Genomic DNA, 19,176 nt, shown 5'->3' with positions numbered 1-19,176 from the left:
TTTCTTCTCTTCTGTTGTTCACTCAACCTCCCTTGAGATCAGTCTCTCCCCCTTCTGGAATGTCTACTAAGATGAAGAGGGAGGGAGGCCCATGGCTTCAAAGTGAGTAAAGCTAAGGGGCCTATTTGAGAATCACTCCTTTTGACTTGGGCTCACTATCTAGGTTTTTGTATTTGCTCTCTGAACTTTAAGGCTACCAGTTCCTTCCAGTGGCATCCAAACTGCATGCTTACAAAATTCTATAGTGAGTTATTTAGTGAGAAAATTGTGATCTTAAAGTAAATTGTTTTTATTGCTGTTCTTGTTGTTAGACATTTTGATCTGACCATATTGCCAGATGGTAGGTACATAGCCAATGTTCACCAAATTATGTACAACCTAAATCACATTGTTATATTTGAAATGATGTTTCATTCCATTAGTATCACTTAAGATTTATTATGGTGATCATAATAAATTTATATCAACAACTGGGTGATTTGCTCAATGCAGGAAAAAGTACTTGTCAAAACTTTTATTTTGCCTCTTAAAATATTCCTTCCTGTCACGTGCAACATGGCAGCTTGCTTCCTCAAGTGTAACAGGAGCATGAGAGTAAGTCTGCTGGCAAGACTGAGTCTTATATAAAGTAATCACAGAAGTGATGCCCCATCACTTGTGCCATACTCTTATCAGTTAGAAGTAAGGCACAGGTGCCATCCACACTCAAGGAGAGGGGACTGTAATCACGCAAGGTGCAAACAAAGGAGGTAGGGCTCAAAGGGACACCTTAGAATCTACCCACTATAAGAGCTCCATGTGCTTTGCCACCACTGAATCCTGCGTGCCGTAAATTAGAGCCTAGCATAGACGAGGCAATTCATAAGATTTTCAGTGAGAACTGCAGACAGAGTGCTCCTTGGGGGCAGAATGGCCAAACTTTGTCTCTCATACTTTGGACATTGTCAGGAGGGACCAGTCACTGTAGAAGGATATTGTGTTTGGTAAGGTGGAGGGTCAGAGAAAAAGAGGAAGACCCCCAGTGAGATGGATTGGCCAAGTGGCAGCTTCAGTGGGCTCAAGCGTAGCAACAATTGTGAGGTTGGCCTAGAACTGGGCAGTGTTTTGTTCTCTTGTGCATAGGGTTACTATGAGTCGGTGCCGACTCGATGGTACCTAACAACAACAACAACAGACGAGTCACTCAGTAAGTATTTGTAGTTGAATGAATTAATAATGTTGTAAATATTACTTCTTTGAACCATCTGTCAATGGTTCAACTACAGGCTTGTAATTTATCTTTTGTTTTATTCTTCGTTTTGATGTACAGATATGTTAAATTTTAATTTAGTCGAATCAACATTTTTTTCCCCTTTCTTTTGTACCATTAGTTGACATCTTAGGGAGTCCTCCTATCTACATTTCTGAAAATTTTCGCCTATATTTTCACCTAGGTCTTTTATGACTTTGTTAACACTTAAGTCTGATCTGTCAAAAAAACTAAGAAAGAAACTAACAGCTGTATTGAATAATCCTTTCTTATTTTTTCTTTCATTAACCTTTACTACTTTATTGAAATTTGATTGGATCAGCATGTATAAGCTTCTAGGGAGTTATTCTGTTTCATTTACTTGTCATTCTATTCATGTTTCAGTTACAGACTTTTAAAATCAGAGTATTCTTCGTCAGAAATGGCAAACAAGTTACTTGCAGAGTCATTCAGTAGCATAATTAGGTCATAGCCTAAGCTGTTGTTACAAAGATATTCCAAAACACAGATGCTCAGAAAAAAATGAGAAGTTCATTTACCTTTCATAGAACATTGTAGAGGTGGGTATGTGGAGTCCTGAGCAGTTGGGGTAGCTCTTCTCCACGAAGTCATTTAGAGCCCCAGGTTCCTTCCCTCATGCAGCTCTGCCAACTGTATGATACGGTGACACCCTGCTGTGTGTGACTGAAGCTGTGGCATCACCATAGCCATGTTCCAGGATGTGGCAAATGAATGGTCGAAGTCCTGGGAAAGTGCCTCTGCCTTTAAGCTGCTGAAATAGAAATGGCATGTTATTACTTCAGCTCACATCCCTTGGGTCTTGACTAAACTATATTGCCACATCTAACTTCACGGGAAGCTGTGACTATGACATCTAGTAGGGTGAATGTGGATTTTAAAGGTGCTATTATTAAAAGAAATGGGTACTAAGGTCTGGTAATAGTCTTTGTTGTAGTCTGACGTTCATATTCATATACAAATAATCTTATTATATAATGAAGTACTAATCATTTTTACCAAGTGAAAAGCAAAGATTTTGGATATGGCAATAAAATATAAATATGTTCTGATTTTTGGTTTTAGATGGCCAGTGACCCATGTGCCAGGTAGCAATCTATGCTAAAATTCAATGTCCAAAAGACACCAGTGGGCAGCAGTCACTCCCAAGATCATAACTTGGCTATTGGAGTAAGTTGGAAAAGAAGAAAAAAGATAGATTGGAACTATGGCCAAAGTAAATAGAGCTCAGTATACGTCCCCTCCAGATGGAGGTTGGGGCTGGATGATTGTGGCTGCCTGTTTCCTCGTTACCATCTGCACCCGGGCAGTCACAAGGTAGGTGGGATTTTCTTCTTCTTTTATTAGTATGAGCTGACTTTTTGTTTAAGTCTGCTTTATTTTATTTTTGAACCTATAATTGCAAAAATATAAGTGTATATATGTATGGGAGGTGTGTGTGTGTACCCGTGGGTTTATTTTTTTTCACTGCTCAGAATGTGATTTTCTAACACTTTAAAGTCCCAGGTTGTTGTTGTTGTTGTTGTCAGGTGCCATCGAGTCGGAACCGACTCATAGCGACCCCATGCACAGCAGAACGAAACAATGTCCGATCCTGGGCCAACCTCACTACCGCTGCCACACTTGAGTCCATCAATGATGCCACCTGGCTGATCCGTCTCGTTGGGGGTCTTCCTCTTTTTCTCTGACCCTCCACCCTACCCAGCATGACATCCTTCTCCAACGATTGTTTCCTCCGGACAATATGTCCAAAGTAGGAGAGAGTCCCAGGTTAAAAATGGGAAATTTTATGTTGTATGTTTTGAGATAATAAAAAATTCCTTGGTAAAGATGTGTTAGGTCATATTTAGAACAAATGACATGATTATTCCAGTGACTGAGTTCCATAAAGAACCCCAGAAGATGTGCAAGTGTGTTCTTCTGTCATATTCCTTCTAATATGGGAACAATTCTGACTTTTTCATTAAATGAAACAAGCATAATGAAACAATTCCTCCAGGGTTTTAAAAGAATTGCCATAAATTATCATAAGCCAACATTGTTCTAAGGATAGATTAAAACAATTTCTGTGAGCATATTTTTCTAGAATTTTCTTATCTCTTATCTTCTCATTCAGATTTTACAGCGGAAAAAGGGAACTAATTGAATATATAATTCATAAATTAAAATGCACTGTGGACAAACTGATGGCAAGAGAGTATAAAGGTGTAACATGTGACTTTGAGTACAGGGAAGAGGAGAAGAGTGTGATTGTGAGGCTCACAAGGGATTTACAAACATCTCACATGGAGTTCATCCTACCTGGGGTTGAGGTCTATATTCATCCCACAAGGGAAAAATATGAAAGTCAAAATAATTCTTAAAAATCTATTGGCTCACCAGGAACTGGTGGTGGTGGTTATGTGCTGTGGAATCGGTTCCGACTAATAGTGACCCTGTACAGGGTTTCCAAGGCTGTAAATCTTTACAGGGACAGAAAGCCTCATCTTTCTCCCACAGAACAGCTGGCAGTTTTGAACTGCTGACCTTGCGGCTCGCAACCCAATTCATAACCACTACGCTACCAGAGCTCCGCACCAGGAACTGGGTCCTGGTAAACTTGAAAATCTAGAGTTTAAATGTTTTGCATTTTGGCTGTGATGGTGGAAGGAAAGCAGTTGACTGCAACCACATAAACACAGAAATTCTCTCATTCTTGTTTGCTTGTCTCTATATATCACTTTTTCTTCTCCAAGCATATAGAATTGAATATGCTTAAGTTAAAAGTGTACAATGAGACTCATTCTTCCTGTGATTGAAATAAATACCATTTTGAACTCTGCATTGCTAGCTCTTCTCTGTACTGGTGTGTTCATTTAAATAGAACTCTCTTGCTATTCTCTGTCAACACACTCTTGGCAGTACATGAAAGTAACTTGCAGAAGTTACTGCAGTTGATGGCATCATGGATAAAGGCACTGGTATTTCCTCAATAACAAAGCTATAATGCAGGAAAGAAGCCGGGCAATTATTTTTTGCTACCATAAGGTGGGTTGATTGTATGCCATGATAAGCTGTAGCTTTGTTTAAAATTTATATTCACATATAAATACAGGTTCTTTTTGTTTATATAATGAGACCATACTATATAAACTGCTCTGAACTTTTTCCCCACTTAGTACTATCTTTTGGAAGTCTTCCCATATCAGCACATATGGCTTCACCTCATTGAAAAATAGCTGCTTCAAATCCCACCATATGGATGTGTCCATAATTGGTTTAACACATTTATATTGATGTTATTGTCTGATTATTGCTATTACAAATAATGCTATCACTGTGACCCAGGGTATTTTTAAATCCTGGGTTTCAGCTCTTACCCTGTGCCTGACCATGCTGCCTCCCATACTAAATTTACATAAAGTTTAATGTTGTGAGAGCTATTCTTTTTTTTCTTCAGAAAGTTGTTGCTGCTGCTGTGGTTGTGAAGTGCCCTGGAGTCAGTTCTGACACCTGTATAGGGTTTGAGAGGAATGGCTGGTGGTTTTAAACCCTCGACCTTATGGTTAGCAGCTCAGTGTTTATCTCATAGCGCCTCTCCTTCAGGCCCTTAGTACACATTCACTTGGTTTTTTCTGGACATCTTAATATCAAATACATTATCTATGGTAAGAATCATATTTCATTGTGTAATTGTGTGATACTCTATTTTTTTCATAAATTGACCACTTGAGTTGGAGTTGATACTTGAAAAGCAATGTTTGGTTTAAGTGTCCAAAGAAACTCTCCAGGGCTGAGACTTCTTTTTCTCTAAGTCTTTTGGATCCAAGTTAACTTAGTACAATAGATGTCTAGAGTTCTGTGGAATTGTGGAACTCTTTTAAGAACAGCCAAGTTCCTACAAATAATGACTAATGTTTGATGAACACTTCTTCTGTGCTCATTGACATTGTTCCAAGCACTTTGCTTGATAAAATCATTTAATCCATATAACAGTGGAGATCGGCTGAACAATGTGTTCAAGGTCCCATAGCAATACCCTTTGAATCACTTTCTGCATTGATTCAGTGGATTCCTTTCTTGTCCGGAGAGAAGTCTTAACCAAATGTCAGCTGTTGCCAGCATCAAACACTCGGGGACCCAGAAGTAAAATTTTACAAGAGTAGAGGCAGCAACCATCTGTAAGAATGTAATGTCATAATAGATGACACGTGGGAGATATTTTGTTTCCACCTTCTTATAAATAGCCTAGGAAACCATGAAAGGATGCTAGTTGTTTGCTAATGCAGCGTAGTCTAACTTAGTCTGCCTAATACAGTCCGGTTTGCCAAACTACTTGTTTTATAGATGAGTAAAACCCTGGAAGCTTTATCAAGGACACTCATTTATCCAATGTGAGAAGCAGCGATTAGAAGCCTGCCAAAGTAATTTCCAGAGTGAGAATCACATGTATTCGTAATAAAATTTGTTTTCTTTAAGGTTGTGCTTGTATTTAGAAAGCAGAAGTGATGAAACTTTGCAATTTGGAAATTTCTGTACTTTCATTTGCTTTTGAGAACAACTAAGAAGCAATACAATACTCTTCCCATGTTCCTTGAAAGTCACAATAATTCAGAAGTACATATATGGTGTGGTGCTGCAGGTTAATGCTCTGGACTGCAAGGTCAGTGTGAACCACAAGGTCGGTGGTTCAAGCTCACAAGCCACTCCTCGGAAAACCCATACAGGGTTGCTATGAGTCAGAACTGACTTGATGGCACTTTACAACAACAACAACAACAACACTTATGGTTATTCTGTCAAGCCTGTTTATATTTTTAGACAATAATATCAGGAACTATGATTATTTTTTAAATTGATCTTATTTATTGCTGATGTTGAGAATATACACAGAACATACACCAATTTAACCATTTCAACATGTATAGTTCCATGACATTGGTTATATTCCTCAAGTTGTACAATTCTCACCTTTCTTTTCTAGATTGTTTCTTCTCCATTAACATGAACTCATTTTCCTAAAAGCTTTCTACCTAACCTTTCGCATTATTGTTGTCAATATGATCCAATTTGATCTCCTAGAGATAGTTCCTAAAAGAGCACAATGCTCAAAGCAGACTGGAATGAAACTGTTGTTATGTTTTTTTTAAGACTTCAGGGAGATTTTTGATTAAGGCTTACAAATTAACTCAGAGCTATAGTTTCAGGGGTTCCAGGGTCAGCGATTGTATTTGATTTTCACAAATCTAGATAGTCCATAAAAATGAGAGAAACTCTCAATGAGATGATGACACAAGAAGAACAACAGTAGGTGCAACCGCATTGAAGGTCCTGAAGCTGACCTGGAACCAGGCGATGTTTGGTTCTGCTGTCAACAAGGGTGCCATGAATCAGATCCGACTTAACAGCAACTGACAGCAAGAGATGTGTTTGACTGGTACGACTGGTTAGTCAATTGATGAAACAACAAGCAAAATAATAATTATAATAACAAAGTAAGATTAAAAAAGAGTCACAAGAGTCAGACATACTCACACAAATGTCAACTTGCCAAAAGAGATTGAGTGAGGAAGAAAGAAGAGATTAGGACCTATGGTATGAATCAGGGTAGAGGTAAGTGGCGGGATTTGAGATACAAGTAGAAGGTAAAATAGGTAGAACTTGGCAACTGATTAGACAGCTGATACTGATCTCCAGGAGACATTTTGGATAGAGGACAAGGATGCTGCTTAACATCCTAACAGCAAGGATCTGTCTGGCTCAGAATTTAAATTGTATAAGGACAGTTAAACTGTTTTGATAATGAGGCTATATCCAACAGATCATCCTTTACATAAGTAAAAGCCTAGTGGTTAGAAGAAAAGAATTGACTTTTTAGTACTAGCAATCTTTAGGATGTTAAGAAACAGCATAGCGACTTTTGCACTGAATTACAACTAGTTTAAGGCTGTTGCAGTGAAATTATGCTCTAAGAAAGCTTAGTGATTTTCTGCTAGTGATTTTCTGCGATCTCCTCTTACCTCTGCGCCAATTTCCACGCCACCACCATGCTTTCAGTCTGTGTCCCGCTTGGCACCATTAACCACCAGCACCTCCAGCTTTCTCCCATGAAAGGGCTTAGCCTGGCAGACAAGGAGAACATGCCTCCATCTCTCAGCAGTACCCTCGTTCTGGCAAGCAAGGCTGCCAGGAGCCGGACACATGTTCCTGCCTCCTCTGAAGAGGATGAACCATTGCTGAGAGGAAGTCCTGGGCGCTTTGTCAGCTTTCCTACTGAATACCATGATATTTGGCAGATGTACAAGAAAGCGGAGGCTTCCTTTTGGACCATAGAGGAGGTGGATCTTTCTAAGGACATTCAGCACTGGGAAGCCCTGAAGCTTTGCAGCAAGTGATGGCATAGTGAAATTACAGAAGCCCACTGTTTCTATGGCTTCCAAATCGCCATGGAAAACATACATTCTGAAATGTATAGTCTCCTTATTGACACTTACATTAAAGTCTAAGGACAGGGAATTTCTCTTTAATGCCATTGAAAGGATGCCTTGTGTGAAGAGGAAAGCAGATTGGGCCTTGGGCTGGACTGGGGACAAAGAAGCTACATATGGGGATCGTGTTGGAGCCTTTGCAGCAGTGGAAAGAATCTTCTATTCTGGTTCATTTGCATCAATATTCTGGCTCAATAAGTGAGGACCAATGCCTGGTCTGACATTTTCCAATGACCTTATTAGCAGAGATGAGGGTTTGCACTGTGACTTTGCCTGCCTAATGTTCAAACACCTGCTACACAAACCTTCGGAGCAGAGAGTAAAAGAAATAATTATTAATGCTGTTAGGCTAGAATAGGAGTTTCTTACTGAGGCCTTGCCTGTGAAATTTATCGGAATGAATTGCACTTTAATGAAGTGGTACATTGAATTTGTGGCAGACAGACCAATGCTGGAACTGGGTTTTAATAAGATGTTCAAAGTAGAAAATCCATTTGACTTCATGGAGAATAATTCACTGGAAGGGCAGACTAACTTCTGTGAGAAAAGAGTAGGCGAATATCAGAAGATGGGAGTGATGTCAAGTCCTACAGAGAATTATTTTACCTTGGATGCTGACTTCTAAATGAACTCTGAAGATGTGCCCTTATTTTTCTGATTTTTAAAAATTGTTTTTGCCTTATCATCCCATTCCTCACTCTACCCCCCCAAAAACTCATCAACTTTAAATGTATCAACTAGCCACACGATATGGATTGACCCTGAAATAGGAGAAACCTTTATTAATGGCATCTTAGAAACTGTAGCTACCTCAAAACCAATCCTGCTTATTAGCAATGCTGGTGGTGTCACCTAAAATGAGAGGATTCAAAGACAAAGCCTACTTGAATTTTTATGAAAATCCTTCTTAGTGTTTGGTGTTTGCAAGAGGGTAGTTGTAGAAAGGACTTTCCTATAGCTGTACCAGCAGTGATCTTGTCTTTATAGAGTATGGAGACCCTCGAGCTAGTTTGATCCAGCAGGATTAATTAATCAGTTGAAAGATGTCAAACTCATTGCTTTCAAGTTTACTTATTAGTTTGTATATAAAGCTGGCACTTTACATGCAAATACACATTGTACTGTCAAGGTTGAAAGACTCATTTAAAGCCTCACTTTGTTAGTTTCTGCATCAAATACATAACAAGGTATTCTATCTATTGCTTAATGGGAGTCAAAATTCACTAAGTGAGTAAAAGAAGTTGAACTTGTGTGGAGTAAGCATGTTATTTCTAAACTTTGTGTTCTTTAATGGATTAAAGTATTTTTAGAGCGATTTTATAACCAATCCCATGCATGCTTTGGTTTTAGCCAATTGATACTGCATGGAAGAAGCTAAGTTGTGATTTCTACTTTATAACCCAACTGTACATGTTGAGGTATACAGGTTCCTGGAAAAAGATCAAAGAAGACTAGTTTGTAAATCAATCTGGACCAAGACCTTTTCCCTATTAGGTGATATGGCCAGGACTAAAATCGACTCTTAGTGTTTATTCTGATTTCGCTGTGTGTAAGTAGGTACTATTGAGATTTACTCTGTTTTATTTACTATGTGCCTTTTGAAATTAGAAGCTTGTTTTTTTTTAGTTCTTTTAGGTTTTACCTGTAGTTCAAATTTGGAAACATACCCCAGCATTATCTTGAAGTTCATGATTGATAGATATGGCTCAGTGCTATCAAGTCAAGATGCAACGTGGAAAATAATAACATTGATCAGCATTTTTGCCAACTAATCTTGAGTTTTGGCTGTTAGACTACTTGCATGTTGTATTAATTCTCTTTAACATTTATTGTATAAATTGTCAATTTCAAAAAAAAAAAAAAATTACTGTAATATGGGATCCTTTTCTATCTTTTAAATTATTATGACCAAGGTTATTTGCTTTTCATTAATCCGGGAGAAGGGTTTTTCTAATGTCTGTTCTGGCATATGGTATCACAGTCCTAGATATAGCAGAGCTGGACTTTGTAAAGCCCAAGATTTGGTAGTATTTAAAATTTCTAGAAAACCTTGAGTCACTTGTATTTCCCCATCTGTTAGATGATGAGGTAGGAACAGATGATGGTTAAGAATCTTCGCCACTGGTGTTTTGCTTATTGTTCTTCATCAGATTGACCTGTGTAGACTTCTGCATGACGCTACATTGGTTCCTTTGTTTATAAATGTCATTTCTTAAAATCCTACCACCTAAAACCTTGTAAAATTTGAAACACCTTATATATTTCCAAATTAAATTATTCCATATATACCAAAAAGAAAAAGAAAGAGCGAAAGCTTTGTAAGATTTTAATTAAATTTAAATTAGTGTGATCAATTATTGCCTCACCCTGAATCCCAAGTCTCTAGTACAGTGGCTAGGTAGTTGTTCCTGTTCTCTGTGTTGTTAGATGCGACTGTTTCAGGACAGTAGACTCTGATATCATATGGAGTCTGCCTCAGGTCTACTGCAGTGTGTTGTCTGAGTTCTTAAATCACTAAGTGGAGGACGATGACTTTTTGTATCCTTTTGATTAAGTTGAATGCATACAGTGCTCAGTGTGGGGAATAAGAAAGGAACTGTGGAGAACACAGAGATGTGGCACTCATGTGGTACACTCAGCTTCAGGGGACAGAACAGTCTGCTGCTGTCAGTGCCCTGATGGTCTCCTTTCAACTGTCCAAAGAACACTCCCTTACTGGCGAGGTCCACATCCAATGTTTGGTTGAGTTAGAAACATAAGGGCCTTTCATTTGGGGTTGACCAGCCACTCCTCAGAAACCCTATACGCAGTCACTATAGGTCAGAACTGACTTGACAGCACTTAACAACAACAGTTTTGTTGGGCTTGCATCATAGTTTGATGTCTTCCTCTGCCCTGTCTTGTTTCCTTTCTCAACCTTCTACAAAGGTTGATCCTTGTCATATGCTTTGAACACACAACTCTGTTTCAGTATCGGCTTCTTGAGAACCCAACCAAGATTTAGAATTTAGCTCTCTATTCTACTTCCTTTTCTCTTTCCTGACACCAAGGCCACCAAAACATAAATTGTGGGGCTCAGTGCAAATGAAAATTAGAGCCCCTTCCAGTTAATTGGCTTAATACGGGTTGAATGTTTCCATTCTACCTCCTAGTTCATTGTGCAAGTAGTGCCTGGGTTCTTAAAAGCTTGCAAATGGCCTTCCAAGGACAACAGTTGGTCTTTATTTGCCTGAAACAGCAGAGGAAGAAGGCATAGAGGAGCAAATGGAGTGTGTGGCTAATTGTCATAGTGAACAATTGCCTCCTTTCATATGAAACCAGAAGAACTGGTAGATAATGCCCAGCTACCATGACTGTACATTTTGATCAAAAGGAGAAAAATTCAGAGCAGAATTTCAAATTCACATGGACTCCCAGACTTTCTGGAGCCATGAAATCTAGATGAAGCCCTGAGACTATTCCTCTGAAATAATTTTTAAACCTTAAAACCAAAAATATCCCTGAAGTCTTTTTAAAACCAAGCAATAATTTAACTTAATTGGTAAAGAAGGTTTGCCTTGAGCATTATGCTCTGTTAAGATCTTTCTAAATGGGGTCAGATCGACAGCAGCAACTTGAAAGATTTGATGGGAACCTTAGGGGGCAGTGAGTTTATGTAAACAGGGAGGAATGACTTGGAAAATGAGGGTGAGACTGGTGTACAACTCAAAGACTATTATCAATGCCACTGAATCGCACATGCAGAAATGGTTGAATTGGTGTGTGTTTTGCTGTGTATTTTCTCAGCAGCAATAAAAAAATAAAACAAGTTATAAGAGAATCTAGATCCCGTTGTTTAAAAAGTAGTTTAAAGTATCATTAAAGGTGCTAAGGTATAAAGCCCTTTCCTTCTTTTAATTGCTATGACTTAAATTTTTGACTTATTATGATTTGAAACATATTTTCTATTTCATATCATTCTAAATAAAAGAAAAGAAGCTCTGGTGGTGCTGTAGGGTAAGCACTGTACTGCCAACTGCAGGGTCAGCAGTTCAAACTCATCAGTCACTCCCTAGGAGAAAGATGAGACTTTCTGTTCCCATAAAGATTTACAGCTTTGGAAACCATATTGTTGTGGTGAAGTGCCATCCAGTTGGTTCAAATTCATAGCAACCCTTTATAGGGTTTCTGAAGAGCAGCTGGTGGGTTTGAACTGCTGACCTTGTGTTCCGCAGTCCAGTGCTGACCCTACAGTGCCACACCAGGAGTCCTTCGGAAACCTCACACAGGGTTGCTGTTTGTTAAAATCATCTCAATGGCAGTGAGTTTGGTTTTTTGGAAGTTAAAGGGGAAAAAATACTAAAATGTTAAATTATGAGCATTAGTTTGTTATTCATCTTTATGCCATGCTAGTTCTAAATGCAAATATATATATTTTTGTTGTTAAGTGTCATTGATATTTAATTCATATGTGTGATCATCAAAATTAAGCAAGACATAATTTATCATTTGTACATGTATATATACTTCATGCTTACCAGAACAGTGGAAATCCTGCACAAAACTAACTCACCTCTTGATACATGCACACACATTGGGCCCAAACTCTTCCTTCAGCTTGCTAAAAGTTAAAGAATCTATGGAGAGTCCCACGCTTTCCTTAAACGTTATCATTTTCAGCATAAATGGTCAACTCATACAGAGAAAGAGTCCTGGTGTGGTGCTGTGGGACAAAGCACTGGACCACAAGTTCGATGGTTTCAACTCACCAGCCGCTGCTTGGAAACCCTATACATGGTCACTGTGAGTCAGAACCGACTTGACGACATTTAAGAACAACAGCAGAGAAAGAGGTCTCTAGGTGGTGTAAACAGTGTGTGCACTAGAGAATAGGCACTGGACTGTGAACCACAAGTTAAGCAGTGCAAGCCCACCAGCTGCTCCACTTGGCTTCAGCAGCACCTCTAGTGGCTGAACATATTCTTTTACTCTCCAGAAAAGCTCAGGCATTCAGCTTTTAGGTTCCCACTTACCGTCGTTCAGTCATGTACCACTGAGAACCAATTAAAACCCATTGAGATCGGAGCAGCTGATTGAACTAAACCCGTAAGTTCTGGTTCAAATCCCTGTTTATTCACTTCCTGTATAAAATACCTGCATTGTGTTTTCCAGATGTATCTCAATTTTTTTTGTGGAGTTCCAGACATACTTTGCTCAGGATTATGCACAAACAGCATGGATCCATTCTATTGTGGACTGCATGACCATGCTCTGTGGTGAGTATCACTTTGCAGAGATGGAATATTACTGGCTATCCTTGAACTGTACATGATAATGACTTTCCACTATTCTGGTTTCTAGTTTTTTTAAATAGAAAGGCAACATTGGAATTCTCTAAAATTATATAAAAAGAAAAGATCCACCTTGCCTTCAGCCAAACCCAACCAGACTTGCTCATAGAATTAACGGTCTTGGCTGTTGTCAGATGGAATAGGCAGTTAAATGCTCTCCAGTGGTCCTTCCATTCAGAGAAATAATTGCTGAAGGAGCTCTGGTAGCGTAGTGGTTACGAATCGGGCTGTGAACCTTAAGGTCAGCGGTTCGAAACTACCAGCCGCTCCGCGGGAGAAAGATGAGGCTTTCTACTCCCGTAAAGATTTACATCCTCGGAAACCCTGTACAGGGTCGCTATGGGTCGGACCCGACTCAAAAGGCACTTAACAATAACAACAACAACATTCTGACTTGGGAAGTTAGCACAAAATATGCGGTTGGCTTCTCTTTTTCAAATGCTGTGGCTTCCTCAATATCCAGTAATATAAAACGAGCCATTTCTACAAGCAGGCTTCAAAAAGTTATGGGACCCCTTGGTTGGGTGAGGATGCATGTACAGGATGATAACTATGCCAATGAAATGATGGATGATGGAATGAATGTAAAGCTGATGTTCTCCCATGTAGACTATCACACAATTCACAATAAAACATTAAAAAAAAAAAGTTATGGGAAAATTCCATTATCTTTCAATTCCAGTTCTCCATAAACTTTTGGAAGCTTCCTCATATATGATCTCCTTAGATGAATGCTAACCATGTGTGTATCACTTAACGAATCTTTGTTTTCATTGTTACCTTTCCAGAGAATTCACAATTTTATGAGAGGTATATAAAATAATCTACAAATGCATAGAATCTTTTTTATTCCATGTATATAGCAGAGGAAGAGGATAAGTCTTAAAATTTTCCTTTTGAAAATTTCAAACCAAGGGTGTGAAATTAGTATCTTAGAGTTTCTAAGATTGTATCAAATTTAAATGATTCATTTTCAGCTGACACCCACTTACTCCTTTTCATCTAAATGAATATCAAGTATTTTAGCATACTATTATCTCTTCAGGCCATGTCTTGGTGGCAACAAGGAGATACTATATTAATTCAGTAACTCATAAATAACGTCATCAGATTCTATTCTATAAACAAATTCATATTTATTTTTAGAAAGAGATAACACATATTATAATTAGTTGAGTTGTGCTAAAATACATTTCCTTGGTTGGGAGAGAATTTGAAAGCAATTCTGGACCTAACAGCAGGTTTCATGAGAAGACTACGTAGACTCTTTCAACTGATAATACTATGAGGTTTTAATGGCTCAACAAATCCCATGTTTGTGTTTCCTAAGGTGTGTGTGTGTGTGTGTTTTAATGAGGAAAACAATCACTTGGATTTCAAAGTCCCATAATATGTCACAGGCATGCCGAGGGAGCCATGTTTGTCTTTCTTAGAGGATACCAGTGACACATTTCCCTCGCCATTATCTTTTGGAGAATGTTTATAATCCCCCAAAGAGGGAAAATGCCTGAAGTGACTTGTATGGTGATAATGTCTGTGTGAGGCACCGAGCTAAAGCAGAGTCATGTTCCAGCAGCAGCCTGCTTAAGTTCCATTCAAGAGCTCGAGGCCTATTGTACCTCATTACTATGTACCTATCTGCTCACCTTTTAACAGTGTTGTTGTTATGGTGATGTGCCGTGGAGTTGGTTCCGACTCATAGTGACCTTGTACTGGATTTCTGAGCCTGTAACTCTTTATGGAAGCAGAAAGCCTCATCTTTCTCCCATGGAGCAGCTGGTAGTTTTGAACTGCTGACTGTGAGGTTAGCAGCCCAATTTGTAACCACTATGCTACCAGAGCGTCTTCCTTGTAATGTTGTTGTTGTTGTAAAGTGCTGCTGAGTCGATTCCGACCCATAGCGACCCTGTAAGGGTTTCTGAGGAGCAGCTGATTAGATGAGGTCTAAGTATAGACCAGAGGCTATGCAGTTACATCTGGGACATTTACTAGGGACAAATCTGCCTTATTGGTGAACAGAGAAGTCAGCATTTCCCAATTTGGTGTCAATTTTGTCACTTTCAAATCAATATAGCCTCAGTAACCTAGAGACTCAGATATAGTCAAGAGATTTGTTCAGTCTTATTTTCTATGGGATAATTTCCCCTGTTAGTTATGCACTGTTTTAACTAGACAGGAAGCATCAGGCTGATAAGATTCTGTCACATACATTTGTCAGGTCCCAATTTTAACTGAATATTCAACACAAAACTCTAAAGATACTAAGAGTGTTGGCTCTTCTGATCTTGTTACTAGGAGTACTGGTACAACATGAATTATTCCTCAGAAAGAAATTCATATTCCTCCCCCATTCATCACCTCTCTCATCAGTCTGGGAGCTCCAGTGAGCAAGAGTAACAGGATAAAATACCCATGTCAGATGCCTTAAGCAATATATCTTCATGACCTTGGAAATATCATAGCCTCCTGAACTTAAAATCCTCTTTGGCCTCTTCCAGTTTTAACTGATATTCTATCAGCCTTGAGGCAACACACTTCTGATGCATTGGTAAGCCACAAGTAGAGTGAGACCAACAGAATGTCACCATGGTTGGGAAACAGTTGCTTGTTTTTTAAGGCATTTATTTCTCATCTACAGTGTGTCCTAAAGGCAGAAAGCAGTGCCAGATTGTGGCCCTCCTGGTCTTTTCTTACGTAATATTGCTGGTCTGACACTGCTGACCACCTCCCTTCTCCACTAACTGCCTGCCATCGTTATTGCTAAGGGTGTATGGTCAATACTAAATGAAGCATACGAGGCACATCCCAATGCAAGTGATGTTGTTGTTAGGTGCCATTGAGTCAGTTCCGACTCATAGAGATCCTATGTACAACAGAACAAATCACTGCCCAGACTTGCCCATTCTAATACTCGTTAAACTTGAGCCCATTGCTGCTACCATTGTGCCAATCTATCTTGGGGGGTCTTCCTCTTTTCTGCTGGCCCTCCACTTTACAAAGCATGATATCTTTCTCTAGGGATTGGTTCCTTCTGATAACATGTCTGAAGAATGAGACATGAAGTCTGGTCATCTGGCTTCTAAGAAGCATTCTGACTGTACTTCTTCCAACACAGATTTGTTCTTCTGGCAGTCTAACACCATATTTAATATTCTTCTCCAACACTATAATTGAAATGCATCAATTCTAATACAGTCCCCCCTCACTCACTGTCCAACTCATACATGCATCTGAGGTTACTGAAAATACCAAGGAGTACATTAATCCTCAAACTGACATCTTTGTTCTTCAACACTTTAAAGAGGTCTTTGGCAGCAGATTTGTCTAATGCAGTTTGTAGTTTGATTTCTTGACTGCTGCTTTCATGAGTGCTGATGGTGAATCCAAGCAAAATGAAGTCTTAGACAACTTCATTCTTTTCTCTGTTTATCATGATGTTATTTACTGGTCCAGTGGTGAGGATTTCTGGTTTCTTTACATTGTGGTACAGAAAGCTGTAGTTTTTGATCTTTATGATCAAGTATTTTATGACATGTTCAATTTCAGTAAGCAAATTTGAATTATGTGCATATTACAGGTTGTTAATGAGTCTTCCTCCAATTCTGATGCCACATTCTTCTTTATATCATCCAGCTTCTTGGATTATTCGTTCAGCAGTGGCAGAAGTTGCAGTGTGCCATCATGTCAGTTCTGACTCATTGAGACCCTGTGTAGTGTTTCCAAGACTGTAAATCTTTACAGGGCTAGAAACCTTCATCTTTCTCATGCAAAGTGGCTGGTAGATTCGAACTGCTGACCTTTCAGATAGCAGTCACACATGTAACCACTATGTTACCAAGGTTTCTTGCTCAGCATATAGTTTGAATAAAGGTGATGAAAGTATACAAACTTGGCACACACCTTTTCCAATTTTAAATCACTCAGTATCCCCTTGTTCTGTTTGAACAACCACCTCTTGGTCTATGTACAGGTTCCTCATGAGTACAAGTAAGCATTTCTAGAATACCCATTCTTCGCAAGGTTGTACATAGCTTATCATGATCTACAGTCGAGATCCTATGCATATGCAATAAAGCACAGGTAAACATGTGATATGGAACTTGAATTAAGCTTGGCCCACTTTTTAAACATCCCTAGTACTATGACTGATGTGGGATGGAAAAGTGGAATAAGTACTGAAATGTAAGCCAGGAGGCTTGGATTCGAATCCCAGCACTGCTCTTTGACTTATTCTCTGTGAAATCATGGATGAGTCACCTCCTCTTTCTTTGTGCCTCTGTTTCCAAATCTGTAGAATGAGCAGGGGGGCGTTCAGTATTTTAGAGGTTGTTTGTTCTCAGTTCTGTCAATGCAGCACCACAGCCTTTTCACAGTGCCCCCAAAAGCCTTTCTGTTGAACCTTTTTATTATTATTTTTGAAGCGCCACTTGGAAGTGTTGTCAGTAACCATTTATCCTGTCAAGTGGGAATCATGTTGGGTGGCTTGCTTGCATCTACTGGCCTCATCCTGGGCTCATTTGCCACCAGTCTGAAGCATCTCTACCTCACACTGGGAGTTCTTACAGGTAAGAGCACTTTGTACCACTTGCCTCAGCCCACCTCATTCAGACATTGCCCAGCACAGCAACAGAACACTCATTCATAAAATACTCATTTGATTGGATGCCTAACTTAGGTGACCTGGTTTGTGTCTGGAAGTGTGGTGGTTCTGTAGGATAAGCACTAGACTATGAACCACAAGGCTGGCAGTTCTAGCCCACCAAGAACTCCACGGGAGAAAGATGAGGCTTCTGCTCTCACGAAGATGTACAACCTTAAAAATCCTCTATAGGGTCACTGGGTGTTGGAGCCAACTTGACGGCACTTAACAACAACAAGAAGCTTGCATCTAGTTACTTAACAGATAAACAAATGTGCTGGAAATGAAATTGATTGCATGACCATAATGAAGACGTCCCAGCACTTCTGTTCAGTCCTGTAATGAAAGAAACTACTGGCTTCTCTTGGGTAGCAGTGTGTGACTGAGATTCTATATTCAGAAGAAATGAGCTATTAGTCAGGGCTACACATTTTTAGAAATGCTCATTCTCCCAATATCTTTGCTAAACATTCAAATACTACCTGCATCAACCTCCATTGTCTCTGCTGTATAGTGAATTATCATTGTCCAATAAGCGAAAGTTTTCAATTTTAAAAAGACAGTCCTTTATTGTGGCTATTTTTTATATTGTACAACTTTTCAATGTTCTGGAAATACTACTTTAGAAAATCATAATGAATCCCAAGGAAAGAGAAGCAACATACGTGTGTTCTATAAATCACACTTCAGGGCACTGCATAGGTTCAAGGTGGGGCTTGTTGGTAGGACTAGAGTAGCAGCTGGCCCATCTCTTAGAGGGGTTTTCAGGGAAGTACTAACATCTGTCCTGGTGTGGTGCTGTGGGCTAATATGTCAGACTGCAAAGTTGTTTGAACACACGGTCAGTGGTTCAAGCTCACCAGCTGCTCCTTGGAAACCCTATACAGGGTCACTCTGGGTTGGAATCAACTCGATGGCACTTAAGAACTAACATCTGTCTAGGCATTGTGCCACACATGTAACATAAATCAGGTCAATAATGAATGTAGCTTCATAGTGAAGCTATATGTCTAGCTCTGCCAGCTATATAATGCATCGACCCCTAGTAAGTCAAAGGACCCAGCTGCTAGGTGACCAATCCTCCCAGTTTGTCTGGGACTAGCCTCTTTTTAGCACTCAAAGTCCCATGTCCAGGAAACTTATTAGTCTAGCATGTTGGGATGGTTAGTCACCGTACACCAAAGATGGAAAACAGAAGCTGAAATGGATGTGTCTTTTCCTTTCCTGGCTTTCGTTTTCGTTGTTAAATGTTGAGTCGGTTCTGACTCACAGTGACCCTGTATAGGGTTTCTGAAGAGTGACTGATGGGTTTGAACTCCCACTCTTGTGGTTAGCAATCCAGTGCTTATTCTTCAGTGCTACTCCCTGGCACTCTTGTTGTTGTTAAGTACCATCGAGTTGGTTATGACTCATAGCGACCCTGTATAGGGTTTCCAAGGAGTGACTGGTGAGCTTGAACCACCGACCTTGTGG

The 19,176-nt window shown here is 39.4% G+C and overlaps 1 protein-coding gene and 1 pseudogene across 1 annotated transcript in view; both read left to right on the top strand.

The window, feature by feature from the left end:
• Positions 1-2,420: 2,420 nt before the first annotated feature.
• Positions 2,421-19,176, top strand: part of SLC16A12 (solute carrier family 16, member 12) — a 28,935-nt gene continuing 12,179 nt past the window's right edge. Inside the window, exons 1-3 of the mRNA XM_006831443.1 lie at positions 2,421-2,584; positions 12,886-12,989; positions 17,486-17,629. Of these exons, the coding sequence (XP_006831506.1) occupies positions 2,475-2,584; positions 12,886-12,989; positions 17,486-17,629 (358 nt within the window). The 5' untranslated portion in view covers positions 2,421-2,474. The remainder of the gene's footprint in view (positions 2,585-12,885; positions 12,990-17,485; positions 17,630-19,176) is intronic.
• On the top strand, positions 7,294-8,359 carry LOC102818920 (annotated as a pseudogene).

This window comes from Chrysochloris asiatica, unplaced genomic scaffold (assembly GCF_000296735.1).
Source record: "Chrysochloris asiatica unplaced genomic scaffold, ChrAsi1.0 scaffold00003, whole genome shotgun sequence".
NCBI classification, from domain to species: Eukaryota; Metazoa; Chordata; class Mammalia; order Afrosoricida; family Chrysochloridae; genus Chrysochloris; species Chrysochloris asiatica.
This window is presented reverse-complemented; position numbering and strand designations above follow the sequence as displayed.